Genomic DNA, 27,850 nt, shown 5'->3' on the forward strand with positions numbered 1-27,850 from the left:
AACATCTTGAATTACAGAATACGCTTTTACATTCACAGACTCAAACTTATCAAGTTCTTAAACTCACAGAAACACACTTATCAACATAGAAAGAAAACTTCTCAAATAAAATCCCAAAGACATTTACGTGAATGTATGCCAACAGAAGATAAGGCGGGACGCAACGTCAGACCGCTGGAGTGGTGCGCAGGCCAGGAAGCAGTGAATTGGTGTTCTGCGCTGAGTCTTGTCATGGAGCGATTCGGTGCAGAACGATTAGAAATGGGTCTCTGCACACAAAGGGTGTGTTATCAACTCGGGGAGGCTATATGAAACCGGAGAATATGTTCAAAGGAGACAAAGAAGGAAGGAGAAGGGAAGGGAAGGGAGAAGGCAGGAGGAGCCTGAGCGAGGAGACTTGACACGTGGCCAGCATGCCCACAAGCAGCCCAACTCTCCAGAGGTTTGTTCCAGAACTCAGCCGCTGGCTTTTTCCTTCATCACCCCAGTATATCACCTGCCACATTTTGTGCAACAGCGGGGTCAGGGAGCCCTGCGTGTCCAGAACAACAGCTCGTCGCCACAGCTGATGGTCTGGGTTGGAGGAGCTGGAAGTGAACCCCTCCATGCCACAGGGAGTCAGTTCCCAAAGCTGTGAGCCTGTGGAACGTCTCCAGGGCAGGTCACCCTGTGAGCAGTTGGCAGTATCCCAGCCTCCCCAGGCCCCCGTCTCTTAAAATAGTCATGGACTCTGGAAGGGTGCTACCCCAGGGTCTCCAATGAGTAGTGGGGGCCCCTGGAGGAAGGAGCCCCTTGTCCTCTCCCCAGCATTGGCCCTGCCGTGGCCACCTGACTGCAGATGGGCTATAAAGAGACAGAAGAGGCTGGAGCAGTTGGGGCATGTCTGGGAGCAGGTGCTGGGGCAGGTGCAGGACTGGAGCCAGCTGTGACCGTAACAGGTGCTGGTCACTCAGGCAGTGCTGAGCTTTCAGAAGGGGGAGCAGAGGGGACAGCCTTTGTGCCACCACACACACGAACACACACACACACCCCACATATGCAATAGCACGTGCACAATCACACACAAACACACACACCCCACATATGCAATAGCACATGCACAATCACACACACACACCCCACATATGCAATAGCACATGCACAATCACACACACACATCACATATGCAATAGCACATGCACGATCACACACACACCCCACATACACAATAGCACATGCACAATCACACACACACACACACCCCACATATGCAAGAGCACATGCACAATCACACACACCCCACATACTCAATAGCACATGCACAATCACACACACACACCCCACATACGCAATAGCACATGCACATCACACACACACACACCCCACATACGCAATAGCATGTGCACAATCACTCACACACACCCCACATACTCAATAGCACATGCACAATCACACACACAACCCACATATGCAATAGCATATGCACAATCACACACACACACACCCCACATACGCAATAGCACATGCACAATCACACACACAACCCACATATGCAATAGCACATGCACAATCACACACACAACCCACATATGCAATAGCACATGCACAATCACACACACACACACACCACATACGCAATAGCACATGCACAATCACACACACACCACATACGCAATAGCACATGCACAATCACACACACACACCGCACATACGCAATAGCACATGCACAATCACACACACACACACAGTACACGGTGGAAAGGAAGGCACAGAAGCAGACACCAGCAGCCCTGTGTTGTGACATTGGGAAGTGCGGCACGTGGGGAGGAGGGCGGCTGACGTGTGCTCCTGGCAACTGGGCAGGGCTGGTAGCACCACAGACAGTACTTGCCAACCCTGAAAGGAAGTTCTGCCAGGGTGACAGGTGTGTCTAGCATCAGTTATCCTTTTTCTTTCTGTCTTTCTCTTCCACAGCCTCCCTGCACCCCTTTTCCCTGAGATCCCCCTGTTCATTCACAACCTCAGCAGAGCCCAGGGCCCCTTTCCAAGAACAACCCTTGAGTCTTGTAAATAAGTGCATGCTGGTGTGTGTGTGTGTGTGTGTGTGTGTGTGTGTGTGTGTGTGTGTGTGTGTGGTCCCCTTGGGTTCAGACACTCCCCAGACCCCTTGCTCTTGGGTAGGCCTCCACTGAGCCCATGACAAGGAGCCATAAGAGGAACAGGCCTCTCTGCAGGTCTGGTCTTTTGGAATTTATTTTGAAAGGGTCAGCTTCAGATGTCATGGAATAAAATGTGTATTATGTGGAAGACATTCTGAGGAGATTGAATTAATTCACATTCACACATAAGGAAGCCCTGGGGAGGAAATGGCCCATCCATCAGGCCTGGTTTCTTGCCAGCCAGGCTCTCTTGGGCAGGACATAGGTGTCCAGCGTGTTTGGGATGTATTTTTATTGTGCATTAGGAAGTACCTTGTAACTCAGAACCAAGAGTAGAATAGTGAGTGGGATAATATTCCAGTTACTTCGCTCTTAAGTCTGCATAGCCGCTGGCTCAGGGTCTTGACCAGGGGGCAGGATCAGAGCAAGTGAGGTCTCCCCAAGGATCCTTGCCCCTTGTCCTGACCTCACTGGTCCTGGGCCAGGGCTTCCTGCTCTCAGGACAGTTATGGTCGTCAGGTAAGGCCCAGGGGAGCACCCCGGTAGCCGCACTTAAAACTAAAGCTGAAAATACAAAGGGCAACTAAACATTCAGATTGGCTCAACTCCAGTAATCATTAAAAGAATCTGAACTGAAATAGCTACAAGATGTGAAGGCTTTTCTGAGGCATAGATTAGAACAGATCTTGACAGTGAGGCCCTCGGTGCTGGGGCAGCTCGGTGAGGATGGGGGATGGCGTTCTCCTGCAGTGTGTGCCCGGGGGTGGGCAGAGCACCAGGCAGTGCTGGGAGCCTTGCATTTCTCACTGTTGTTTTTTTTTTTTAAGATTTATTATTTTATATAAATAATTTACCTTTTGATTCATTAATTCCCCTCATGGCCATGATTTGAAATGTTATAAAGTATTTTATCTGGTAATGTCCATCTCAGCATTATTACAGTAGCAAAAAGTTTAGAACCTAAATGGCCAATAGGGGACTAGTTGAGAAAGTTCTTATGATGGTACATCATGCATGTTTACAAAGAGTTAATGATAGAGGAAAATGCTTATGATAGAATGTTATGGGGAGAAAAACCCAGAACAAGTTCTAAATTCTGTTATGTCTTATGCACAGAAGAAAGGAAAGGCACCAAAATGCCAGTAATGGTTCCCTTTGAATGGTGATCATAGGGGTAAATCTTTATACTTTTCTATAATTGGCATGTATTATTTTATAATCAGAAAAAAAGTTTGAGGGGCGCCTGGGTGGCTCAGTCATTAAGCATCTGCCTTCGGCTCAGGTCATGATCCCAGGGTCCTGGGATCGAGTCCCGCATCAGGCTCCCTGCTCAGGGGGAAGCCTGCTTCTCCCTCTCCCACTCCCCCTGCTTGTGTCCGCTCTCTTGCTCTCTCTCTCTCTGTCAAATAAATAAATAAATAAAATATTTTTAAAAAAAGAAAAAAGTTTGATTACAAAAAGAAAAAAAAGAGACTTGGGGCTGAACTACACAGCCAATAAAGAGGCCCCTCCCGCAGGGACCCTGGGTCAGCACAGTGGGACTGAGGGGGGGGGTGGGGGGGAGGTGAAAGGGGCCTCCTCTGTGCTGTTACTTGATTTCCTGGTTTCTCAGCCAGCTTAGCCCCAGCTGAGACTTCTCTGTGCCCAGAGTCTGGCAGCTCTGTGTCTCTCCTTCCAGATCCCCCCTCCCCTCCCCACTGTAACTTGCTCATAGCCCTGGATTCTGCTTCATCAGTTCTTGGCAGTACTTTGAGCCCTTATATCTTGGGCTCAAGCTGGAACCAACCCAGCGGGGTACTAAAGAGGAGGAGCCTGGGGCAACTGGCAGTGTAGGGCTGAAGCCCGTGTGGTACCAGGCAAGGGCAGTGTGGCAATCTCCAGGATGGGCCGGAGGTCGTGGCTTCCTGGGCTCACGTCCACCCGCACAGGAAGCCAGCCGGCCAGGAGGCTGAGTCACATGAAGGATAGAAGGTGGGCTCCCTTCTGCCTTTGGATGGACGAATGCATCCCCCGTCCCCACACCGTGCTCCTCCCCTTGCCACAGAAGCTGGGCTTCTCAGGTCCAGAGGATTTCATGGCTCCATTGTGGCCCTTTTTCTTCCAGAATCAGAATGTCAGGCATCAAAGGTCTGCAAGGGGTGGTGAGGAAGACGGTGAATGATGAATTGCAAGCCAATATCTGGGACCCACAGCACATGGACAAAATTGTCCCGTCGCTGCTTTTCAATCTGCAGCACATAGAGGAGGCAGAGAGGTAAGCAGGAGCTTGGGAAGCAGGCGAGGCTAGAGCTCAGGCCATGTACCACCCTCCCAGGCTGCCTTTGCCATCTGCTTGGGAACCACAGGGCTTGGGCTGGCTGGTAAAGCCTAACCAAAAGGCCACGGATCTTGGTTTTTGTGGCTTGTTCTGCAATGAGTCCAAATCCAGCTCCCTAGGAGCCTTGGGTCTGGCCTTCTGCCAGCCTGCTGCACCCCCTAAGGTCTGGGTTCATGAAGGAAGGACAGTAACCATGCTGGGCTCCCTGGGGGTAAGCGTGCGCTGGTAAGAACACAAAGAACCAAGAGTCGGGTTACCTCTGTCTCTCTGAAAGCAGCAGGCCAAGGAGGTTTTAAAGCGTGCCTTTCATGGCTCCAGTTAACTGAGGACTTTGCCTTCCTCCCTCACGTCCTAATGGTATTTCAGGTCCTTAAAACCTGCTTGACCAGCCAGCAGCCCCTGGACCCAAGTTGCAGATAGTGGGTTTTAATCTGGGAGCCGTCAGACAGGGGATTCGGTCTGTCCCTGCCCCTCGCTCTTCCCATCTGTAAAACGGGATGCAGGGAAAGACTCGTGTTGCTGTCCACCTGGGCTGTGCATGGCGCCGGGTGAGAGAATAGCAGGTTCCCCCCTCCCTCTGACTCCTTTGAGCCTGTGGAGCTGGGGACAAGCGTGGGAAGTAAGTGTTCCCTCTGGTGGCTGTTCCTGGAACTACACCTCCTTGACCAGCTTTGCCTGTGGTCTCTGGTGGTCTCAGCCACCAGACACCTGAGGTTCCTTCCTCCCTCTGTCCAGATCCGGGCCCAGCCCTTGTGACTTAGGTATCACTGAGTCACACCTGAGCCAACTGCCATGCCTTTCTTTTTCCTCTCCCTCCTTCTCTCTCCCACTTTCTTTTGTTTTCTCTATTACTCTGCCTCCCTCTCTTCACACCCCATCTTTTTCCTTCCCAGGCTTTGGGGCAAGGAGACACTCTGGTCTGTGCCTCCCCAGGCCCATGATGTGCAGGCTATCTGTCCTTCCCGCGGGGGCACGTGTCCTCAAGGATTTCCGGAAAGAGAATTTGACCCCTTCTCCCATGATCTTCCTCCACCCCGGGCTCCTTTACCCTGTTTCATCTCTGACAACCACGATATCTCCCACATTGTCTCGTGCAGCCCACATCAAATTCCTGCCTGTCGTGGTGCACCACTTGCAAGGATGCAGTGCAGAAGCACGGGCTGCTGGGGCGCCTGGGTGGCTGAGTCGGTTAAGCGTCTGCCTTTGGCTCAGGTTGTGATCCCAGGGTCTAGGGATTGAGCCCCGACCCCTGCTCAGTGGGAAGCCTGCTTCTCCCTCTCCCACTCCCGCTGCTTATGCCCTCTCTCTCTCTAATAAATAAATAAAATATTAAAAAAAAGAAAAGAAAAAAGGAATTCAGGCTGCACAAAGACTGACTTGCCTACCCACACGTTGCTTGTTTCCACAGCCGCTCTCCCTCGCCCCTCCAAGCACCAGAGAAGGAGAAAGAGAACCCAGCAGAGCTGGCTGAGAGGTGCCTTCGGGAACTGCTGGGCCGGGCCGCCTTTGGCAACATCAAAAATGCCATCAAGCCTGTTCTCATGTGAGTCCCCTCCACCCCCCTGTGCCCCAGCCCTCAGAGAACTGTTTCAGGTCCTGGCGTCTTGCTGACTCGGGGAGAGGGGAAAGAGGTGTGTGTTATGGTGGCAGTGCTGTGTGCAAGACGGTCCCTTGTGTGTGCCCGTGTGACAGCAGAAGCTACCACACAGTGGCTGAGCGCGGTGTTGGGGAGAGGTGCCGGTAGGAGGTAGAGGAAGGTGCCCGGCTTCACTCCTGAGTCCACAGCTGCGGAACTCTTGTTCCTGGCTTCCCTCCAGCTCCCGCAACGGGACTGCCCCGGGGTCCCTCATCCCCTTCCCTCACCACCACCTGGAAGCCCTTCTCCACCTGGGAGCTTTGCCAGGGGCTAGGTCTCTTGGCAGGTCCCTCTCCCCGCAAGCTTGTCTCTCCTCCCTGCCATCACTTTGCTGTTCCTAGCCATCTCCCCGTGTTTTCTCCCTCACAGCCACCTGGATAACCATTCTCTTTGGGAACCCAAGGTGTTCGCCATCCGTTGCTTTAAAATCATCATGTACTCAATTCAGGTATGGCAGCTCCCGGTGCAGCTTGTCTCCCTGGCCGAGGGCACTTCTGGGAGCAGGCTGGTGCGCTAAAGGAGAAAGCCAGCTGTCCTCTGTGACGTCCCCCAAGCCCCCAGGTGTCCCGATGTCCTACTTCATCTAGCTGTGAGGAAGGGCAGGTTTTAGTTTTAGTTCAGGTACAGCACAGATCAATACTTTATAAAATACAATTAAAAAGAATTCTTCGAGAAAGTAAATGAAAAACTCATGCAAAACACACGCCCACAGACCACACTCGGCTGCCACAGCCTCGTGACGTTGCTTACTAAGCACTTCCTCCCGATGTCTGTACTATCCCAGTGTAATCGGGCTACTGGACTAAACCCGGTGGCCTGTTGTGGCCCTAATCAGTATGACGTGGGACCCAGGAACAATGAAAAGAAAGACAGTATTTTCAAAATTGACTTTTGACCCATTTGAGGTAGAAGGGCCCAGGGCAACTCTGGAAATCAAGGTCGTCCCTGGGATGGGGCTCTGCTCATGTGGGACCAAGGCGGAGGGACTGAGGAGAAGGAACCAGGGTACGTGGGCGCCACCTCCAGTGGCCACTGGCCTCTGGACCTCACTTTGGTCCACGCCGGGCTTTGGGTCCCAGTGGAGGGCTGCCCTGGCGCAGAGGCCGTGTGGGGGTTGCTGTTTGGGGCCAGCACGTCTTCCTCCCCCCAGCCGCAGCACTCCCACCTGGTTATCCAGCAGCTCCTGAGCCACCTGGATGCCAATAGCCGCAGCGCGGCCACGGTGCGCGCGGGCATCGTAGAGGTCCTGTCGGAAGCTGCGGTCATTGCCGCCACCGGCTCCGTCGGTAAGGGGGCCCTGACTGACAGCGTGGGGGCCGGGAAGCCTCCAAGGACAAAGCCCTGCCCTCGGCGGGAGGCTGCCTCCCCGGCCAGAAAAGGGCAAGGGAGCGCAGGGAGGGGGCAGAGGAAGCCCCTGGTTGGAATGCAAGACAGGGGAGAATGGGGGTGGGGGGGTGCCAGCCCTGGATTTCGGGTCTCCCCCCTCCCCACGCCCCACCCCTGCTGCGCTCAGGGCCCACGGTGCTGGAGATGTTCAACACTCTGCTGAGGCAGCTGCGGCTCAGCATCGACTACGCCCTGACCGGGAGCTACGACGGGGCCATCAGCCTGGGCACCAAGATCATCAAGGAGCACGAAGAGCGCATGTTCCAGGAGGCTGTCATCAAGACCATAGGTGGGACCCGGGGCGGGGCCCGGTGGTGGGCGGGGCCGGGCGCAGCCGGGTCCGTCCGGGTTGGGTGGGGCAGGGGGTGACCTCCACCAGGACAGCGCCCGGGCACTGTAAGGTCACCCGCTCGGATTGTGTTACTCGCGGACGTTGGAGGAAATGGAGTCAGTCCACGGCGCGCACAGCTCTCGGACTGGCCTGGGTCGGGCCTGACGGAGAGCACAGAAGGACGTCCATGGGTTGCTCAGGCTGGACGTCCGATCAGAGGCTGAGAGCGGCGAACTCCTTCCGCACCCCAGCCCCCATCAGGCCTGATTGGTGCTTCCACAATGGAGCGATGGGGCCGGGTGTGGGGGGGGGCGGGCGGGTGGAGCGAGGAAGAGGAGAGGCAAGAGGGAGGAAAGGGAGAAAAGGCCGTGGATGCGCACCTGGATGCGGACGGGGAGAACGGGACCTCCACCTCTCCAGCTTGCAGAGCTCATCACTTCAGAGCCTTCCTGGCTTAGCACCCCTGGCGCTCCCCTCTCCTTCCCAGAGGCGCTAACCGCGGCCTGCGGGATGCCAAGTGAAGCCACCGGAGCGGGAGGAGGCCTCTGGCGTCGTCTAGGTTTTCCCTCTGCGTCTTGTCTCCCTAGAGACGCAGCCCGCACTCTGGGCAGCAGTTTGCTCAGTTGCGAGGCCGAGCGGAGACCCTGGCAGCTGGCACCCTCACCTGGGCCAGCCCTGTCCCCCATCTCTTTCCTGCAGGCTCCTTTGCCAGCACGTTGCCCACTTATCAGCGCTCCGAGGTGATCCTCTTCATCATGAGCAAGGTCCCACTGCCTTCCCTGCATCATCCCATGGAGACAGGCAAGACAGGGTAAGCCTACCAGCCCTGCTCCCCTTTTTCCTCCAGCGGCCAAAATTCCACCCCAGCTTCCCTTCCCGTGTTTTCTCGAGGACTCCTTTCTCCACTTTAATGTCCCTGGTCCTGCCCTCACTTTTCTTCTACTCTCAAGTCCCTCAGCAGCCTTTAGTGGGGGCCTTGGATCCCACAACAATTCCTCAGGCTGCCCCACCGATAACTACCTCCCACCTTTGGGACAAGCCATTAATTCTCTGGTCTGCTTCCTGGCTCTGGAAGTCAACTGTCCTGGGTAACAAGCCTCATGGAGAATCTAATCACAAGGGGAACTGGGCAGGCAAGCGTGGGGTCTCTGCCCACATCACCATCCTGGTATTTGTGTCTCTGGTCTACAGAGAGAACAGGAACCGGCTGACCCAGATTATGCTGCTGAAATCCCTCCTTCAGGTGAGCCTCTCCTGTCTCCAGTCCTGCTCTGCCTCTACAGGAGGCAGCTCCTTCCAAGGGACCGAGAGAAGGCTACCACATACAGTTGTGCAGGTTGCACACTGCACAAATAGTCCCGGCTGAAGGGTGACTAGGGGGCTAAAATCCACCCTGTGTTACACTCACTAGCAGTCTGGGCATCCACAGAGCTGGATCAACCAGAGCAGGCAGGACACTGTTCCTAATTTTCACAGAGGTTCCTTATCAGCTACTGATAGCCTTGTCACTCAAACATTATCTCTGAATTGGGATGGCATCTTTGGTTCCTGTTTTTTTTTCCCCCTTCCAAGTACCTCCCTAGGACCCTTCCACCTGTTTCCCCCTCAGAACTTGTGCCCACCTAAGTCCCCCAACCTCTCTCTCTCTCCCTTCTTTGGTGTTTTACATTCTTTCCAACTTTGCAGCCATCACTGGAGTCCAGACTCATTATCCTCAAATGCCATCTCATGACCAACTTGTTAAAATCTATATGGACTCCCTAGAGATTTGGAGCCATGGGTCTGAATGGGGTTCTTGGAATCTATTTGTAACAGGCTCCCCGGGGATTCTTACGCACAGCCCTGCCTAAGCTCTGGACATCTCACAACTAGATTCCCCTCATGGTTGCCCTTATTGTCATCTGTCCTCACCAGTCATACATACAACCACAAGAAGAATTTTCTAGAAATGCTGCTCTCCCCACATGTTGCTCCTTTTCAAACAGTAGGTGTCAGTGTACAATGGATGTGCCTCCAGATTTTAAACTTCTCAGACTAACGGTGGGAGATCCCCAGGCCCCTTCCCCTCCCTGACTCCCCATCTCAGCCCTCAGCCCCAGTCTGTGTTCCAGCCATGCTGATTTGCGCACCCCACTCACTCCCATTCACGCCTTGCCTCCCTTCTCCTGAGCCCACACCGTTCATGTCACTGTGTTTTTATAAAGGCTTTTCATGCTGGCACTGCCCACATCTGGTAACCTCCTTGATCTGTGTACTCCTGCCATTTCTGCTGAGTTTACCCTCACTGTACCCAGCTCCTTATCAAGGTGACAGTTTGGGGTGCACTCACATTCCCCTTCAGCTGATGTTTACTATTGATGCCACCAGGCTTTGCTAGATCTCCTAGGGCTTGCTGAATCATCAAAGGCATTGTTTTGCAATATGAACTTAACAATAAATATTATTTTGCTGCTTTTGTGTTTTTTTTATTTTTTTATTTAAATTCAATTAATTAACATATAGTGTATTATTGGTTTCAGAGGTAGAGTTCAGTGATTCATCAGTCTTATATAACACCCAGTGCTCATCACATCGTGTGCCCTCCTTAACGTCCATCACCCTGTTACCCCATCCTCCCACCCCCCGCCCCTCCAGCAACTCTCAGTTTGTTTCCTGTGATTAAGAGTCTCTTATGGTTTGTCTCCCTCTCTGGTTTCACCTTGTTTTATTTTTCCCTCTCTTCCCCTATGATTTTCTGTTTTGTTTCTTAAATTCCACATAGGAGTGAGATCATATGCTAATGGTCTTTCTCTGATTAACCCATTTCACTTAGCATAATACCCTCTAGTTCCACCCACATCATTGCAAATGGCAATTTTTTTTTTTGATGGCTGAGTAATGTTCCATTGTATATATATATACGACATCTTTATCCATTCACGGGTTGATGGACATCTGGGCTCTTTCCATAGTTTGGCTATTGTGGACACTGCTGCTATAAACTTTGGGGTTGTTTTGCTGCTTCTGTATGCTTCAACAACATTGTGGATGCTGTGCCTACTGACGCCCACTGGCTTTAAAACGAAGACCCCCAGTATGAGCCCCTAGAAGAGATGTCACAAAACGGGTGTTGCATGTGTGTGGGTTGTGGCTCCTCAGCCCCGCCATAAGCTCTCGCACTGTCCCTCTATCTCTGTGTGACTGTCCGTGCCCTTAATGCAGCATTGTGTTCGTGGTGAGTGTTCATCAGCTGGGCCCTGACGGCCGGAACGTTAGGTTCAGAGGCTCCCTGGCTCCTCCTACCCTCTAGTGCTTACCCCTTGCTTGCTTTTAACAACCTAAAACTTGTCCGGGTGGTTGTTGGCGTGTTCAAAAAAGTTGCCTCAGGCGTCCAGGGCCTCAGGTGGAGGACAAGGGAGCTGGGCTGGGAGACATCGAGAGAAGCTGGGTGCGTTAGACCCCAGGTCCGCCAGCGGCTGTCCATCTCCTCACTGCACTGAGAGCACCAGCCTTCCTAAGCTCGGCCATGCTGGGCTCCCTCACAGGTATCCACAGGTTTCCAGTGCAACAACATGATGTCAGCCCTGCCCAGCAACTTCCTGGACCGCCTTCTCTCCACCGCCCTCATGGAGGACGCAGAGATCCGCCTCTTCGTTCTAGAGATTCTCATCAGTTTCATCGATCGTCATGGCAACCGCCACAAGTTCTCTACCATCAGGTGAACTTGGGGTCTCCCCTCCAGTTGGTGTGTGAGGGGGGAGAAGACTGCCGGTAGGTCTCACACACAGGTGAGAGGACAATTCCCTTATTCAGTGGGAACTACCAGGAGCTGATCACGGACATTGACCCTGGGGTCCTGCGGGGGCAGGAGAGATGGAAGGGCGCCTTTCCCAGGGAGCCAGGGGTGGATTGGAGATGGGGGAGATGAAGAGCAGGCACTAAAGGGAGTTAGCGGGTGGGGAGGAAGGAGGGGGCTGCAGGTTTATCAGTAAAGACTGGGGGGCGGTGAAAGGGAAGGGAGAAAGAGAATAATCTGGATCAGTATTTAAGAAAAAGGGACAAGAAAAAACTGGGCAGGACAGAGCGGTTGAGAGCTTGAGGAAAGTGGGAGATTGGGCTGAGACCCAGTGCAGGGGCTGGGAGGCTGGGACCTAACTAACAATGTTGGGATAAAGCTCAGCGACACCGCCTGAGCTCCGGCTGGCCTTGCACAGGGCTAAGGTGGCCCCTCGTGTCCCTTCCCAGTACCCTCAGTGACATCTCTGTCCTGAAGCTGAAAGTGGACAAGTGCTCCCGACAGGACACCGTCTTCATGAAGAAGGTTAGCCAGTGTGACCTTAAGCCCCAGCGAACCCCAGGTGGGCCGGGCTCTGTGGACTCCCACCTCCCAGTCCCCCAGTCAGGGCTGACCCCTGTCCCCAGGCCTGCTCTCTCCCTCTTTGAGCACGCTTAGTCGGGATGAGCAGCCGACCCCTCGGGGGTGGTAGGGCCAAGCCCCCAGGGTCACACTCAACACCGAGGCCAGAGTCAGGAGCACTGTTGGTGAGCCCGGCCCGGGCTGGGCTGCAGGCTGTGTTCTCCCAAACCCAGCTGGGTTTGGGCAGCAGCTTCTGTTGCTGGTTTCACTGCGTCCACCCTTCTCTAAACGTGTCCTGCACGTTTGCTTCCACTGGGGTCTGCTTTAAAGGCATCCTCTCCCTGGGGTGCCTGGCTGGCTCAGTGGGATCAGTGTGTGACTCAGGATCTCGGGGTCATCAGTCTGAGCTCCACGTTGGGTGTAGAGATCACTTAAATAAATAAAACTTTAAAAAGAGAGAGAGAGAAGGCTCCCTCTCCCTGAGGGTGGAGGTGGGGTACACACACCTGCTGCACCACCCGCAGATTGGCCTTCCTCCCGTTCTCCTTGCCCCTCCCACCTGCACCCCCCTCCACTGCGGCCTTGCCCCCCCTTCCCCCATGCCCAGCACTCCCAGCAGCTCTACAGACACATCTACCTGAGCTGTAAGGAGGAGACGAACATACAGAGGCACTACGAGGCGCTCTACAGCTTGCTGGCGCTCGTCAGCATTGAGCTAGCCAACGAGGAGGTGGTGGTGGACCTCATCCGCCTGGTGCTGGCTGTTCAGGTGGGGCCGGGTGTGGGCAGCACGTGGAGGGGGGGATTGGGGCAGGGGAGCAGGTGGGCCGGGCACTAATGAGAGCACTGACGAGCGGCTGCTCAGCAACTGTCTCAGAGCCCGGGAATGCGGCACCCCCTTGGCTCCCCGTTCCTCCAGGGACCACAAGCCATGGTTCTGTTTGGGGAACCACCCAAGAAGCCTTCATTCATGGCTGTAGCCCATCCTCAGGCCAAAGGAGACCCAGGGAACAGGATCTTTCAAAAACACCCTTTAGTCCCTAGTATTTCAGGTCTCACGAGGTTTGAATGAGACTCCAAGGAATACCAAAAGGGTGCTCATAAACCCTGAGTGATCCCAAAACACACTTTGTCCATAGATCGTCTTGTTCCCAAGCCTGGCTGTGCCTCAGAATTACCCCAAGCACTTATGAAAACTCCGTATTCCCATATGAAAAATTACGTATTTCCATGCGTGGGCACCTGGAGATTCAACAAGCCTCTGTCATGACTCTTAGAAAGCCAGTGTTCACTAGATAGAACTGCAGGCTTCCAGAGTCCTTCTGGGTGGAAGTGTACTCTCAAGGGTGCTGGGGATTGGGGTGGGTCCTTCAGACCTCAAAAGACCGGCATCTCCAGGGTCCTGAAGCTAGGTGGCTTCAGATCCTACCTAGGAGCAGGAATGATGGCAAACCTGGGAATTCGGTGGTGGAGAATCTTGGGCCACCCGTGCTAAATCTTGCAAGGCCAACCCAACAGCTATGATGGTCTTCACTCTAGAATTTGAGATTCCTCTGTATCCCCATCCCTAGTAACTGTCGCAACTCTTTCAACTTAACCTGTGGACCCAGTTTAGCAAACCAGTCCCGTCCCCCAAGAATCATTCAAGGCCTATATTCAAGGACACAGCATTCTAGAGGTAGGATTAACGATGAGGGTTTGGACAGTCAAGGTCACCAAAGCTGGAACTGCACAGTGGAGAATGAGGTCATCACCCCTCTACTCAAGCACTTATGAGCTCCCAGCTCATGGATTGTTCTCGGGATGATTCACTTCCACTTTACCGAGGATGACTTCTGTCTCCCAGGAAGTTAAGGGACAAATGCTGAAAAAGGCTTAGTCTAAAGAGATGGGCCCTCTCTAAAGAAGGTTGGGAGACGTTGGGCGGGGGTCGGGGCACCAGTATAATTTGTCAGTTGGAAAACTCCAAGGCCCCTCTTTGTTGCCACAGGACGTGGCCCAGGTCAATGAAGAGAACCTGCCTGTGTACAACCGATGTGCCCTGTATGCACTGGGCGCAGCCTACCTGAACCTCATCAGCCAGCTCACAGCAGTCCCTGCCTTCTGCCAGCACACCCATGAGGTTGGTGTCCTCACCGCCCTGAGCGCTCAGGAGGCCCTCGGCTCTGGGTTTCCCCAGAACAACTTGTCCGTCATTGCGCAAGCCCCGTGCCTAGTCTAGGCATTGAGGAAGGGTTGACGGAACAGTGAGGGACAGTGGGAAGTTACTAGAAGCAGCATTTCGTGCTGCGTGACACCCCATAGCACGGTGGGGCCGGCCACGCGCAGGAACCTGGGCCCCTTGCTCCCCTGCGACCTGCCCACCTCCCCTCCCCACCCCCGTGTGCCGCCCCCACTCCCGGAAGCCCAGCTACACACACCTCTCTTGTCATTTGGGACTAACGCTACTTTTTTTTTAAAAAGTTTTTATTGTGAAAGTTTTCAGATATCACCAAAGCAGTGTGAGGAGAACAGTGAACATCCATATATCATGCAGATGAAACAGGAAGGTTTTCCCACATTTGCTTTATCTCGTTTTCCCTTTGTCTTATTTCAAAGCAAATCTCAGCTATCCTATCATTTTACCCCTATGGATATCAGTGTTGTGTGTGAAAAATACGGACACCTTCCTACATAAGCATTCTGCTATTAACATGCCTAATTAAGCTATCAACAATGCCTCGGTATTATCTAATACCCAGTTTATAATCCAATGTTCTCAGTTGTCCCCAAAAGACATTTTAAAACATACTGAGGTATGGTTAGGTGGAATGATATAATGTCTAGGATTAACTTTAAAATAAGCAAAATGAAGTAAAATGAGAAACCGCGGGTCTCCGCTGGCTTGGGGGTGCTGGGGGACAGGGGGAAGGTGCCGTGTCACTGTGCCCCCCAGCATGGGCCAATAGGGGGCACAGGAAGGCCATATGCCCAGACATCCTGTTCAGACAATGGCCGCAGCTTGGCTTGCTCACTCCTGCCCGCGCTTGCATTGCCACCCTCCCAGCTCTCACCGTCTCACCGACTTTCACTTTTCCTGTCAAAAATCTGCCAAGGGTACTGAGGGGAGCTCCGCCTGTGACTGGCCATCAAGGATGTTTTTTCAAGCACCTGGCTTGGGGGCATGGTGTGATCTCTGCTCCCTTTTCCGTGTTTACATAGAAAATAGGAATAGGGCACAGGAGCAAGAAGCTGCCGTCTCCTGGGGGCTAAGTCCCCTGCCTTTGGAGGACACCTGATGCATACCTGTCACTGGGGATGGCCTGAGCGGCCTGCCTGGGCTTCTCGGGCTGCTGTGACGGTTGATCTGAGTTTCTCCCTTAGAAGTCCAGCTGCAGGGTGCTCTGCCCAGGATTCTGTGGGAGGAAGGAACCGCCTGCAGGGGAGGGGAGAGCCATCATCTGCCTGCTCGGAGCTCCTCCCGCCTGTCGACCCCAGCCCTTATGTTGTTCCTCCCAACTCCAGGTGATAGAGACCAGGAAGAAGGAGGCTCCATACATGCTCCCTGAGGATGTGTTTGTGGAGAGGCCCAGGTAAGGAGCACACTTGGGACGTGGTCAAGGACACCCCAGGCAGCTGTGTGAGAAGGTGGGGGCAGTGTGAAGCCAGGGGCTGAGGCCTTTATGGGCTCAAGGGCCACAAGTAGACCCTGCCTCCAGCCCAGACGTCCAGGGTCAAGTGTGACTTTCGTCATGGGGCCATAATCCACCCCTTGAGCCATGTCGGTGCGTTGTGCTATAGAGTATGTGACGTAACCTCCGGGAGCTTTGGCCCAAGCCCATGGGCCGTGCATCCGGGAGGAGTCGTTCCTGCAAGACACTGGATCCATCCAGGTGGCATCCTTGGACTGTAGTCTGTGTCACGACAGCCTCAGAGGAACTCAAGGAAAATACTGTGAAAAAAAAAATGTCCAACAATAGGGGGTAGCTTTATAAACAATGGCCTTTCCACCACAGCGGTTTGGAAGAAGAGTTCATGCGAAATATGCACTGTGCAATCGGTAGATAAAATCGAGCACAGAACAGGAATTCAGGGGGTGCGGTGATGTGTGTGTGTGTGTGTGTGTGTGTGTGTGTGTGTGTGTGTGTGTGTGTGTGTATGTGTATGCATGCACATAGATGTCAGTGACCCAAGGATTCTGCACAAAATGTAAAGATGTTGTCTCTGGAAAGTGAGACTATGGGTGATTTTCTTTTCCTTCTGCTTCCCTGTCATTTTGTAGGATGAGTGTTCCTTTTTTTTTTTTTAAGATTTTATTGATTTATTTATTTTGAGAGAGAGAATGAGAGAGGGAGAGAGCATGGGGGGGGAGAGTCAGAGGGAGAAGCAGACTCCCTGCTGAGCAGGGAGCCCGATGTGGGACTCGATCCCGGGACTCCAGGATCATGACCTGAGCCCAAGGCAGTCGCTTAACCAACTGAGCCACCCAGGCGCCCGAGTGTTCCTTTTATAATAAAGAAAGTCATTAGGAAATCCCTCCAGGTGCCCCTTTCCTTCTGTGTCTTCCAGGTTGTCCCAGAATCTTGACGGAGTAGTGATTGAGCTCCTCTTCCGCCAGAGCAAGATCAGCGAAGTCCTGGGGGGCAGCGGCTACAATTCTGACAGGCTCTGCCTGCCCTACATCCCTCAGCTGACAGGTAGGTGCTCTGGGAGCAGGCTCTTCCTCACCAGGACAGGGCCTGAGTGTCAGGCACTTGTGTGCCCCTGGCGTGTCCCACAGGAGTGGACAAACACAGTGGAAATCTGTGGTGAGAGCCTCTTGGTTCCCCCCCCACCTCTTCTCAGGGCCGGATCCTTGGGAGAAAGTGGCCCATGAGACAGGCTGGCCTGTGGACGGGAGAGGCCCCTGGGAGCCCAAAAAACCACACGTGGGCCGTGCAAGTGCTCTGCCGTTTACTTCCTAAAAATCCTTAGACCAGTCTCCTGGCCTCTCTGAGTTTCATTTTCCTTGACTAGTAAATAGAGATAGATAGTAATAGTAAATAGTAAATAGAAACCTGCCTTAAAGGGCTGGTGGGAGACGCACACAGAGTAAATGCGCTTTAGGGAATGCTCCCCAAGTGACAGCTACTCGTGCAAGTTGAGATGTGCTTTCCGGTCATGAGCAGCCTCTTTGTGTTCATCGATGATTTCAAGATCTTAGCCATAAAAGCAAAACTCACCACCCTAAGGTGGGCAGAGGAGGCTGGCAGCCTTCAAAACACCAGCTGTAGCCTCAGTGTGTCCTGAGCCTTCGGAGGACTGTGGGCCAGGCAAAGGTGGGGGCGATGGGGTGAGGGGGTGGAGATGGCGCTAAAGGTGTAAGGAGCCTGGCTCGCTCTGAGCACTGGGAACTCTAGCTTCTCGGCTTTCCTTTCCCAGACGAGGATCGCTTATCCAAGAGGAAGAGTATTGGAGAAACCATTTCTCTGCAGGTGGAGGTAGAATCTAGGAACAGCCCAGAGAAGGAGGAGGTGAGTGATGTGCTGTCCTGCACCCCCAGGGGAGGGGACCTTCTCTTGCCCCCCTGCAGTCAGGCACTCCCGGCTCCAGGCTCCCTTAACTGCGCAGCACATTTAAAGTTGCATGGAAAGCAAATTCCTCAAATATCCCATTTTCTTACTGTCTCTCATCATGTATATCATAGATATTTCCATCTGGAAAAATGATATACGTTACACACACACACACACACACACACACACACACACACACACACTCTGCCATGACGACGTCATACAAATCCCTCTTGAAAGGCTTGCTGGTGGTCATGCCCCATTCCCACCGGAGGCAGATGTGCACCATGTTGGAAACTGGAAGACCTACCAGGAGAGATGAGGGCGAGAATAGCTTTCACGGTATTTCTTCCAGAGAGAGATCAATGGAGGTGCTTTTTTTAAAGACGGAGTTGCAGCTTGAAGATCTCTCTTCCATCTTCTCTTGGGGGCTGTGAATATCTAATTTCTGTCCATATTAACTGGGGATATACTTCTACCTCAGAAAATAAAGCAGATGTGCCCATGAGTAAGAGAGAAGAAGGAATCACAGTGGAAAGACCCAACTTACTCCTACAAATGAAACAGAAGTATGGGAGCAGGGCAGAGAGGAGAGGAAGGGTCCGTGAGGGGCTGAAGCCATAAGATGCGGCGCACTCATGTTTAACGGGGTCTCCCACCGTTCGGGGAACTGACAGACACGTGAGGAAGCCTCAGGGGGAAGTGAGGAGGCTACCCATGGGGGGAAGGGACAATTTCTGCCCGTTGGTGCTGGGGTAGCTGTGGAGGACAGCCTCAACCCTGAGCCTTTCCCCAGACGCACCAGAGTAAGGAGAAGTCGTTGGGGTCAGGACCAAGCCTCCCTCTAACTGTGCCCTCAGTCACTTTCCCAACTCTTCTCTCATTGGGGCATTTTTCTGGAACCTTCCCCCGGAAGGAAGGAAGCTCTGACTCAGGCGAATTGGAAGAGAGGAATGAGGTTGAACCAGGTGTCCTCCAAGGCCTGCCGGCTTTGCAGGACAGGGAACTGTGTCAGGACTGTGGCGGGAATTGGTTGCTGTCCCCCCCGCCCCCCACAGTTGTGATTCTCCCTTCCCAGGAGTTAAGGGACCCTCAGGAATTGAGTAAAGTGACGCGGAAGGAGGAGAAATGCTTGCCTGTGTGCAGAGCCTCCTGCTCTCTAATGTCCCCTGGGTCACCAGAATGGGTCCCTTTCCTTCCTGGGGAGTCCCCCTAGCTCAGGGGGAGCCTGCTAGCTACAGCAGGGGTGTGGAGGCCTCCACCCCGTGCCCTTCAGCCACGCTATGCTTCTTTCCACTCTCAGCCCACCGTGCCCTGCCAGAATCCTGTACCCTTAAATGCCAAGTTCATAGCAGTTGATCAATAAATGCTGGTTTGGTCAAATTCCGAACCCAGTGCCTGGCATTCAGAGCCATTTCCAGTCTGGGCTGCCCTCCGGCAGACAGCCTCTGTGCCGGGCCGGGCTGCTCTGCTCAGCACCCCCACCCCGCTCGGTGTGGTCTCGTCCGGCTCCGGGTCTTTGCTGGTAATCCCCCATGTGAGTCCCTTCCTCTGCACCTTTGCGCCCATGAACCACCTACCCTTCCATGCTCAGCTTGGGTCCCATTTCCTCCATAAGCCTCTCTATACCTGCCCTTGACCAGTCTTCCTTGTCTCTCTGGGCCACCACATGGTTCCCCGGCCACTCACACGGTGGTCGGTGCTGAGTGGCCGCACGGAGGGACGTGCAGAGGCTGAAACCTCGAAGTGACTGACAGCTCAGCCCAGCTCTCTCTGCATGTCATTCCCACACGCTGACAGACTGTGCCATCTCTACCACGTGACCGGCCAAGAGCCTGCACATACTCAGTGCTCACTTAATATTTCGTAAATGACTGGAGCCCATACCTACATCTCTGGCCTTTCCTCCTCACACGAGCATTTGCTGAATGCTAAACAAATCAGAAAAGTCCAGCTCAGTGAATTTTCACCAAAGGAATGTATCCGTGCAGTCACACCCAGATCAGGGGAGAGAACGTTGTCATTGCCCAAGAGACCCCCTTCCCAAAAGGAGCCACTAGCCTGACTTAGGTCACTTCTTGAACTTCCTATCAGTGAAGTCATTCTCTCCTGTGTCTGCTTCTTTCATTTAACATTATGTTTAAGTAATGGAATGGGAGTGAATCATGAATCCTGCCTCAGGGAGCTCAGAGTCTACTGGGGAATACCTGGACTTAGTTCAAAGTCTTCACGGCTTTCAGCCTCTGGCCGGAGGCTACCATCCGTGGAGTAATCCTTCTTTGAGTTTATTATTTTCTACCTCCTTTAATAGGCTCTGCGAGGGCTGAGATCCTATGACCCAGGTCCCTGAGCCAACCTCAACATGTCTGACCTTTAGTCAATACTCAGATCACCTCAGTGGATAATTTGATATCCTGAGTCTTCAGAAATTTTATTCAGTTCTTAAAATTTACATTTGAGGTATTTGCCAGCTGCTTCCTCATGCTGCCAATATTTTCTCTTACTTTCTCTGAAGTTTTTTGTTTTTTTTTTTTTTAGTTTCACAGGGCTTTGCTCCCACAGGGCTTAATGGGACAAGCCGGGGGGAGGGGGGGTGCGGGGAGGGCAGCGAGCTCTTTCAGGTGATTCTCCCGCACGCTGATGAGGACTGGGCCTCCCCCCTCCATCTCACTGCTGTCCTTCGGCGGGCAGCTCTGTGCCCGCCTGCTGGGGGAGCTTCAGAGACCCTGGTGAGAATGTGGGCATCCTGGGGGAGCTTCCGCCCATGGGGACATTCTTCTGAGAAGCAAAGGGGCTGCCCGGTAACCGAGGAAGCCAGAGCCACCCCCCCACCCCACCCCACCCCACCTTTCTGAGCAGTTCTGCCCTTTCTCCCTCAGCGAGTGCCTGCTGAGGAGATCACCTATGAGACGCTAAAGAAGGCCATTGGTAAGTTGGCGGGGAGGCCAGGGCTGGGTCCTGGGGGAGGCAGGGGTGTGCGCAGCCTGCTGCAGGATTCAGCACAGAGGTGAAGGGAGGCGATTTTGTATAAATAATTAGATGATTTTTTTGGCGGATGGTAACAAGTTGACCAGCAAAAGATATGAAGAATAAATCATATTAATAGCTATTGGCAACAGATTTTAAAATGCAGTCGTACCTCCTTTATCTGGATTCGGGGGCAATGAGGTATGCCAAATAAGAGAACTTTTCTGATAACTGATGACAAATTATATATTCAGATGCCAAACCATTTTAATTTGGGTTGTCCCTGGTAGTATTCCTTCTGAATGCGCACACTGCTCTGCCTTCTTAACGGGTGAACATATCTCACCACCCCCTTCTTTATTTTTGCTGACTCATTTTGGAGACCAAAAGGAATATGCAGAAGCCTTAAACCACGCAGCCTGGGACTGCTGGTCCTTTGAGGACTACTTCCTTTGAGAGTCCTAGTAGTGCTGTAGCGGCTCGGGGCTTTAAAAGCCCAGCTGTAGGGTCCACTTAACTAGTTCTCAAACTCTTTCACGAGGAGAGGGGCTGAGCCTCAGGCTGAGTCAGAGAAAGATCTAGCCTTCGTGGGCCCAAGTAACAGCACCACACCCTCCACGCCCTGCTCATCAGTAGAGGGCAGAGCCCAGAACGCAGTCACGGACAGTGCTCCCCTGGAGGGGTCCACCCATCTTGCCCCGCACCAGTGGGGCAGGACCTCAGGGCTGACGCAGCTCTCTGTGCCACAGTGGACAGTGTGGCAGTCGAGGAGCAGGAACGTGAACGGCGGCGACAGGTGGTGGAGAAGTTCCAGAAGGCACCCTTTGAGGAGATCGCAGCACACTGTGGGGCCCGGGTGAGTGAGCCATAACAGGGGTGAGTCCTTGGGGGCCAAGCAGGGCTGAGTTTCTAGGGGATCTTGGCACTTTTGTCAGCCAGAAATTAGGGTTTAGATCCCACCAATGCCCTGGCGCTACATCGTTTACCCCAAGAACCAAAAGGCATGGCTATCAGCCATACACTCCTTTAGATCTTGTAATTTCCCTGTAAGGAGGAAGTCCTGACCTGAAGAGCTCCTGCATCAGACAGACAGACAGACTGTAATGCTTATAATAGCACGCATATAACTAGCCCTTTAGCCCATGCCAGAGCATCTTACATTTATCAGCTTAGCTTATGTCATTGTCATGACAACTCTGTGAGGTCCGTGCCTTTATGCTCATCTCATTACCGATGAGGGGGGAAGGAGCCGCAGCAGAGGACAGATGGCCAACATTTGCAACAGGGTCCCACGTCCAGCCAGGGGACCGCAGCAGGGGGAATGGAACAGCCCGGCCCTGGAAAAGAGATTTGAAAGAGAAGGTTCCAAATAAGTAAAAACAAAGACTCATGCCTATGCATTTCTTGAAATTGATTAGGATTTGTTAGTCACAATGGCCATCTTAGTAACAATGAAACATAATTGTAAACATCCCAAATCTACAAATAACTTCCATTTTATTGTAATTTTTTCCTCTCAGTAAAAATACATGTTATTTTCTTTTCCATTACATAAGATGTATTATCTCTAGTTCCAGTATATCATAATATATAATAACAATATAATAGGATATGTAAATACCTATAGATTTGTCTGGGCCTCTGTTATCCTCACTTCTTGTCCCATCTCCAGAGGTGGATGCTGCTCATTTCATGAGCTCAGAGTTGAGGCCCATTCCTGAACACATGCACAGTCTCACTCTCTGTACACGTGGGCTGAGCTGGAGCCAGAAGGGACCAGAGAGAGCATCCTCCCTAACCCACCAGTTTGGCACAGCTGCTCCTTGGAAGTTAAGCAGAGATCCGAAACCAGCTCTGAGCCTCCTGACTCTGTACACCCAGCAAGCCCTACGGCCCACTTGGAGGAACTAAGGGCCCTTTAAGAACTGCCTGCTGAGGCCCTCCTGGGGGTCCCAGCCTCTGTGCTGTCCCCAGCAGGCCTTCCTGGGTGGCCCTGCCTGATCTGAACCCATAGCCAGAATGCACAGAGAAGCACCAGAAATGAGCTCACACTGGTTCCCCTCCCCCCACCTCCACGGGTTCTCCGGACAGCGGGGCCCATGAGAGTGGGCATGGGTGTGGGGGAGCCCCCCTGCTCACTTCCCGCTGTTCCTGTCTAGGCATCGCTGCTGCAGAGCAAACTCAATCAGATCTTTGAAATCACCATCCGGTAAGTGGCCGCCCTGGGCGGGGACCCCTGCTCCGGAATCCTCCTCTCACACCTGTCTCCAGGCCTCCCTGCCTGCAGCCCCTGTCTCCAGGGCTGGACTCAGCCACCAGCTCTCCCAGACAAGGAAAGCAAGACTAGAGAGAGAAAGAGACAGCTCAGTGAGCCCCAGAAAAGAGCCAGGGATCCTAGTGTCCCAGGCTGGTACTTTCTAAAGCAACAATGTCACTGTAGAGCCTGCAGTGAAGTTAGACTTCAAGTCTAGAAGATTCTAGAACTTGCAACCTAGGAACCCATGGAGTGACAGTTCAAAGAAAAACCCAAATTAGCTGCTCTTTTTGGTTGCACGGGGTGGGACCCCCAGAGCCCCCTTTCTCACGCTTTTCTCCTCCATGTGCTCCTGCCCAGGCCCCCTCCAAGCCCATCGGGCACCATCACCGCAGCCTATGGCCAGCCTCAGAACCACTCCATCCCCGTCTACGAGATGAAGTTTCCCGATCTGTGCGTATACTGAATTCCAGAAGACAGAGCGCCTCGGAGGGGTGGGGTCTGAGGGAGGGGCTCGCCCTCACAACCCACCCCCGTGGCATGGAAATCGAACTGGGGTCTCAGAGAAAAAGCACCTCCCCAGCTACGCAAGGTGGAGCCTCGGGCCCCCTCTCAGCCCTCCCACTTCCTCCTTGTCTTCCCTGAGGGAGATCGGCATCCTGCCCCGCTGGGGCCAATAAGCATCTCACCCACCCTTTGTCTCCTCCTTCGTGTCCACCAGGAGCTGAGAACTAGGGGGGTCTCCAGAGGGAGGCGGGGTCCCGAGAATCTCCTGCTTGGTGTAGCGTGGGAAGGGCTTTCATGGGGGTGGGTCTGGGGGGCACAGCTGCCAACCCCCCAGGAGGAAACTAGGCAGAGACACGGACTGCCTCGGACTGCAGTCAGGAGGAAGCCGGGCAAGCTCCCAGCTGCTCTGGAAAAGCAGTGGTGTGCGAGGCTGGGAGGCACCTGCTCTCTTCCAAAGCGTTCCCCGCCTCCACTTCTCCTCCATTCCCCTGCTCGCCCTGCTGGTTGTGTCCTTGTGATTCTTTCTGTTATTAATTCATGTCAAGCCCTTCCAACAGGCACTGCAGTTGAGACAACATGCAAGGCAAGAAAGGATAAAAATCAAGGGTGGGCAGGTTGGCTGTAGAGGGGGCTGGCTCTCCCCAGGCCGGGCCTGCTCCCTAGAGCGGAACAGCGGGCAGAAGTGGGCAAGGCCACATCCCTTGTAGCAGCTTCTCACCTCCTTCACTGACAGGGAGGTTGCTGGGTCCTCCCGTGGTTCTCTCCCTTCTGGATGTTTCTCTAAGTTGAGTTTTCTCGCCGATGCCTTTCTTCCTGAGGATCCTAGCGTGTTTCTACAGCCTCTGGGTTGAGGGAGGGCAGAATGAGATAATCTGGTTCAAGAAAATCTGGCTCAAAAGAAAGAGGAATTGCAAGGGCCCCCAGGCCTGCCCACTTCACTTCCTATGCAAGAGACTCCCAGCCTGGTTTGGGGAGGGGGAAGGGGAGGGAGGGGGTTATGAGGATAGCATTTTGCCCCTCAAGGATGTCAGAGTCAACCTTTTGGATATTTCATTCAAGGAAAGAAGGATCCAGCACCTAATATTGGAATGATCTCTTCGATCTTTGGACAAAGTCAGGACATCAATGCCAACTGGCAGACTTGAGGCTTGGGGAGAGGCAGTGGAGACCCCTTTGGGTTCTGGGTTTCCACTTTCCCTGAGTGCCCTGCCTGTCTGTGTGCAGAAGAGGGGCTGCTGCAGAGCTAGAAGGCCTTCTGCTGTGTCCTCTCCGCTCCCGCACCTGTCCTCCCGTCGGGGGCCTTTGTGCCTCCGGAGCCTCCTGGGTCTCCTCTCGCGGCAGCACCCTGCGGTCCAAAATAGCCCTCCTCTTCTCTTCCAGGAAAACTTCCCATAACTTTCCTGAGCCGATGTAACTCCCAGTAAGGTGTGAATGGTCAAATGATTCCTCCCTGGAGAATTTGCTTTTTAAAAGGAGGGAGAATGAGTAGATTTCTTGACCCAAAGGAATCCCTTTTGAGGGTACAACTTCAGGCAGTATGGGGAAGGGTCAGAAGCAGGTTGTTTCTGTAAGGGGAGGGGGTTTCTTGGGACACCGCCTGGTCACACCCTTGCCCACAGCCCTGCACAGACACACAATGAAAGCCTGATTATGAGGATAAATAGGTGTATTTTCCTGAACTGGGAAAACCTTAACATAGGCATTTTCCCATTACATGTGCAATAGCTGTTTTGAATAGGGGGGCTATCTGACTCTCGTTCTATAGTTTCCACCCTGGTCGGTGCCTCTGTGCTATGGACCTGTGGCTTCCAGATGGCCTGCATGATTACAACGCCCAAGGAGCAGGGCTCCTGCACCCCACCCCACCCCACTTTTGGCTTTTGGCGCTGGCTCTTGGCTAATGCTCAGTCCAAATTTATAAGCATGAACTTAGACTTCTCTTTACCTTACTATCTCTTTATTAAGAAAATTTAAAATAAAATATGAAGGCAAATAACCTTTGGAAGAAACGTTAGAGGACATCTCAGTCTTGAGCCACAAACGTGTCTTTCCTTACTGGATCTTTCCATCTGTATCCCCTGCTTGGCTTTGATGAGAAACCCTGTTTCTTTCTTGTGTCCACTTGACTTTAGGGTCTACCCCATGGCAGCTGCAACCTGAGCCCTGCCCTTGGGGTCATGGTCCTGGGACGGGGCATCATGGCCCTGGAGCCTCTTTCTAGAGCCAGCACTAGAACCGGAGATCTGTAGGCCTGCTCAGATGCCTCTCCTGCTTCCCCACCCTGGGAACAGAGTGAAGAAACATGTGCGGGGTTACCATTCTTCATACACTCACCCCTGTCTCTGTCCAAAGCAGCTCTTTCCTTACCTCACGACTGCTTAGCAAAGATGCGCTTCTTCTGGAGAACTAGCCATTCCTTGAGTGCCCTCTTCTCCATTTCAATTTAAAAACTTACACTCAGTAGAATACTGGATTGCCTGCTGACATGAAGAACCTGGATTCTAGCCATTATGCCTCAGAGTCAAGAAAGTGACACCCTCTTCCCACGAGCCCAGGGAGAGAGGCAAAGCAGAGTGCGGTGGGCGCCTTGGCCTTGGGCTTAAAGTCACCGCTTACTGCCTTCCAAGCCCTCTGGCGTCTGGCTGCCCTGTGTCACGTGACCGACCCTTCTTGCTGCCTGTCTCTGTTTGGCTAGAGCCCGCAAGCCCGCCCAAACCAGCTGCTCCCTAGACTACTGAGGACTCTTGCTTCATGGCCAAGGGGTAGGTTTGGTTAGCATGTTGGCAGAACTTCAGGCATGATTTAGAGGTTCTATTAATTTGGTTGAATCATGTAAGTGAGTAAGAGGCAAGTCAGCAGAAAGTACCAGTCTGATCCTGGAGGCTCCTTGTTTTCCTTTCTATAGGGTCCCCAGTGCCCTGTGCCTGTTCCCATTTTCCTCTCTCTGAAAAGTAGAAATAAGTAGTTCCTTGACTCCTAAATGCCTCCTCACCAAAGGAAGAGCCGAAGCAGGTGAGAAGACTTAGAAAGGTCCTCCCTCCGATGCTGTCCTCCGTCCAGCCTCCTACACAAGTACAGGCGGATGGCCAGTGAAAAGGTGGGGCCGGGACCATCTACAGTGCTTGAGAAGTGTGAGGATCATATACATGCTGCCCTTTGCCCTGGGTGATCTGGGTCCCAGAGGACATGTTTCAGTTGGCCTGAGAATCACAGCAGCTTGGGGTACCTTAAAACAGCTCAAAGTCTGACCCCTGGGCTTCTCTGGGGGCCCCTGGGTCATGATAGCTTCCGGTTGCTGTTGCACAGTCCCCCGGCCTTCTGACCTGGTCACAGAGAATGTCACTGGGAGGTGAGGTCATTTCTCCCAATCGTCCTCTGTGACCATAAAATGGCAGCTGGCCTATGGGGGTCTGCGGGAAAGGACGGCTCATGAGAGCAGGTCGTGCCTGCTTCCCCTAACCCATAGACCCTGGCAGGCGGATCCTGCTGAAACAAGGTGTCTTCCTGGTGTCTGGGGAGGTTTAGGGCCACGCGCTGCTGCTCCATCCCCTAAAAATCTTCTGGTTAAAGTGACCCTAGGTCTGAAGATTGTGGAAGGATGGTCATGGTGGGCCTGGCCAGCTGGGGGAGTGGGGAGAAAACATGGGGACTGTGGACGGGGCTCTGTGGCCTGTTGGGGTCAGAGGCAGTCTTCTGTGCTCTCCTTTAGCACCAGCCAGGTTGACCAGGTCTTTTCTCCTTCAGGGGACCTTAGGGCCTCAGGCCATCACTTTCCCCTTCTGAGCTCTTCCTCCATGACTGTCGGTTCTGGCCTGTGGCGTGCGGAGCTGTAAACCCACAAACGCTGCAGCATTACACATACATCGTAGTGCGTCAGTGTCCATCTAGGCCCTCATGGCCTGGCTGAGAGTGTGTGTGCCTGCGTGCGCACATGTGTCTGCCGTGTAGTTTATAGTTGACAATATATGTACATAACAGCTGACGTATTTATACGGGAGTGCAGAATTAGTGCCTATGGCAGTTTTCTGTATTTTAAACTCATTGAATCAAATTAGTTTTATTTTAAGAAAGGGGAAAGAGGAGTGGGGGTAAGGGGGGGTTGTAGGAAGGAGGACTCTTTAGCAAGATCATTCTTTAGGACTATTAGTCATGATTTCCCAATGAGTCTTCATGATGCCCTTTTCAAATAAATGTTAATGTTGTCACCACATGGTTGTGTATTTGATTTCTTTAAAGTAAATGGGTTTTTGGGGATGCAAACAGGATCTGAAAATACCGACATTAACTACTGACATTTAGCCACCTCCACCTACCATTACTTTACTCACCTAAAAAGGAAGGAGAGTAGGGGAAAAGATGCTACTGAGATGTAAACATGAAGCTCAGGATTCCCAGCATGGGAGCAACCTCAGATGGGAAAGCCTGGCCCATTTCTTCATCACAG

The 27,850-nt window shown here is 53.0% G+C and overlaps 1 protein-coding gene across 5 annotated transcripts in view; it reads left to right on the forward strand.

The window, feature by feature from the left end:
- EFR3B (EFR3 homolog B) overlaps positions 1-27,614 on the forward strand; it is an 88,411-nt gene extending 60,797 nt beyond the window's left edge. For 2 of the 5 annotated variants that reach the window (XM_027622825.1, XM_027622830.1), the window contains 19 exons: positions 4,243-4,392; positions 5,864-5,998; positions 6,461-6,539; positions 7,242-7,377; positions 7,605-7,766; positions 8,508-8,619; positions 9,000-9,051; positions 11,333-11,505; positions 12,033-12,108; positions 12,752-12,913; positions 14,135-14,266; positions 15,649-15,716; positions 16,693-16,820; positions 17,545-17,636; positions 20,558-20,606; positions 21,395-21,501; positions 22,805-22,854; positions 23,260-23,352; positions 25,539-27,614. In XM_027622825.1, the coding sequence (XP_027478626.1) occupies positions 4,243-4,392; positions 5,864-5,998; positions 6,461-6,539; positions 7,242-7,377; positions 7,605-7,766; positions 8,508-8,619; positions 9,000-9,051; positions 11,333-11,505; positions 12,033-12,108; positions 12,752-12,913; positions 14,135-14,266; positions 15,649-15,716; positions 16,693-16,820; positions 17,545-17,636; positions 20,558-20,606; positions 21,395-21,501; positions 22,805-22,854; positions 23,260-23,352; positions 25,539-25,566 (1,984 nt within the window). In that variant the 3' untranslated portion in view covers positions 25,567-27,614. Of the gene's footprint in view, positions 1-4,242; positions 4,393-5,863; positions 5,999-6,460; positions 6,540-7,241; positions 7,378-7,604; positions 7,767-8,507; positions 8,620-8,999; positions 9,052-11,332; positions 11,506-12,032; positions 12,109-12,751; positions 12,914-14,134; positions 14,267-15,648; positions 15,717-16,692; positions 16,821-17,544; positions 17,637-20,557; positions 20,607-21,394; positions 21,502-22,804; positions 22,855-23,259 lie in introns of all 5 variants that reach the window. The other 3 variants (XM_027622828.1, XM_027622829.1, XM_027622827.1) reach the window with 3 other exon arrangements.
- The last annotated feature ends 236 nt before the right edge of the window (positions 27,615-27,850 follow it).

This window comes from Zalophus californianus, chromosome 8, assembly GCF_009762305.2.
Source record: "Zalophus californianus isolate mZalCal1 chromosome 8, mZalCal1.pri.v2, whole genome shotgun sequence".
Lineage (NCBI taxonomy): Eukaryota > Metazoa > Chordata > Mammalia > Carnivora > Otariidae > Zalophus > Zalophus californianus.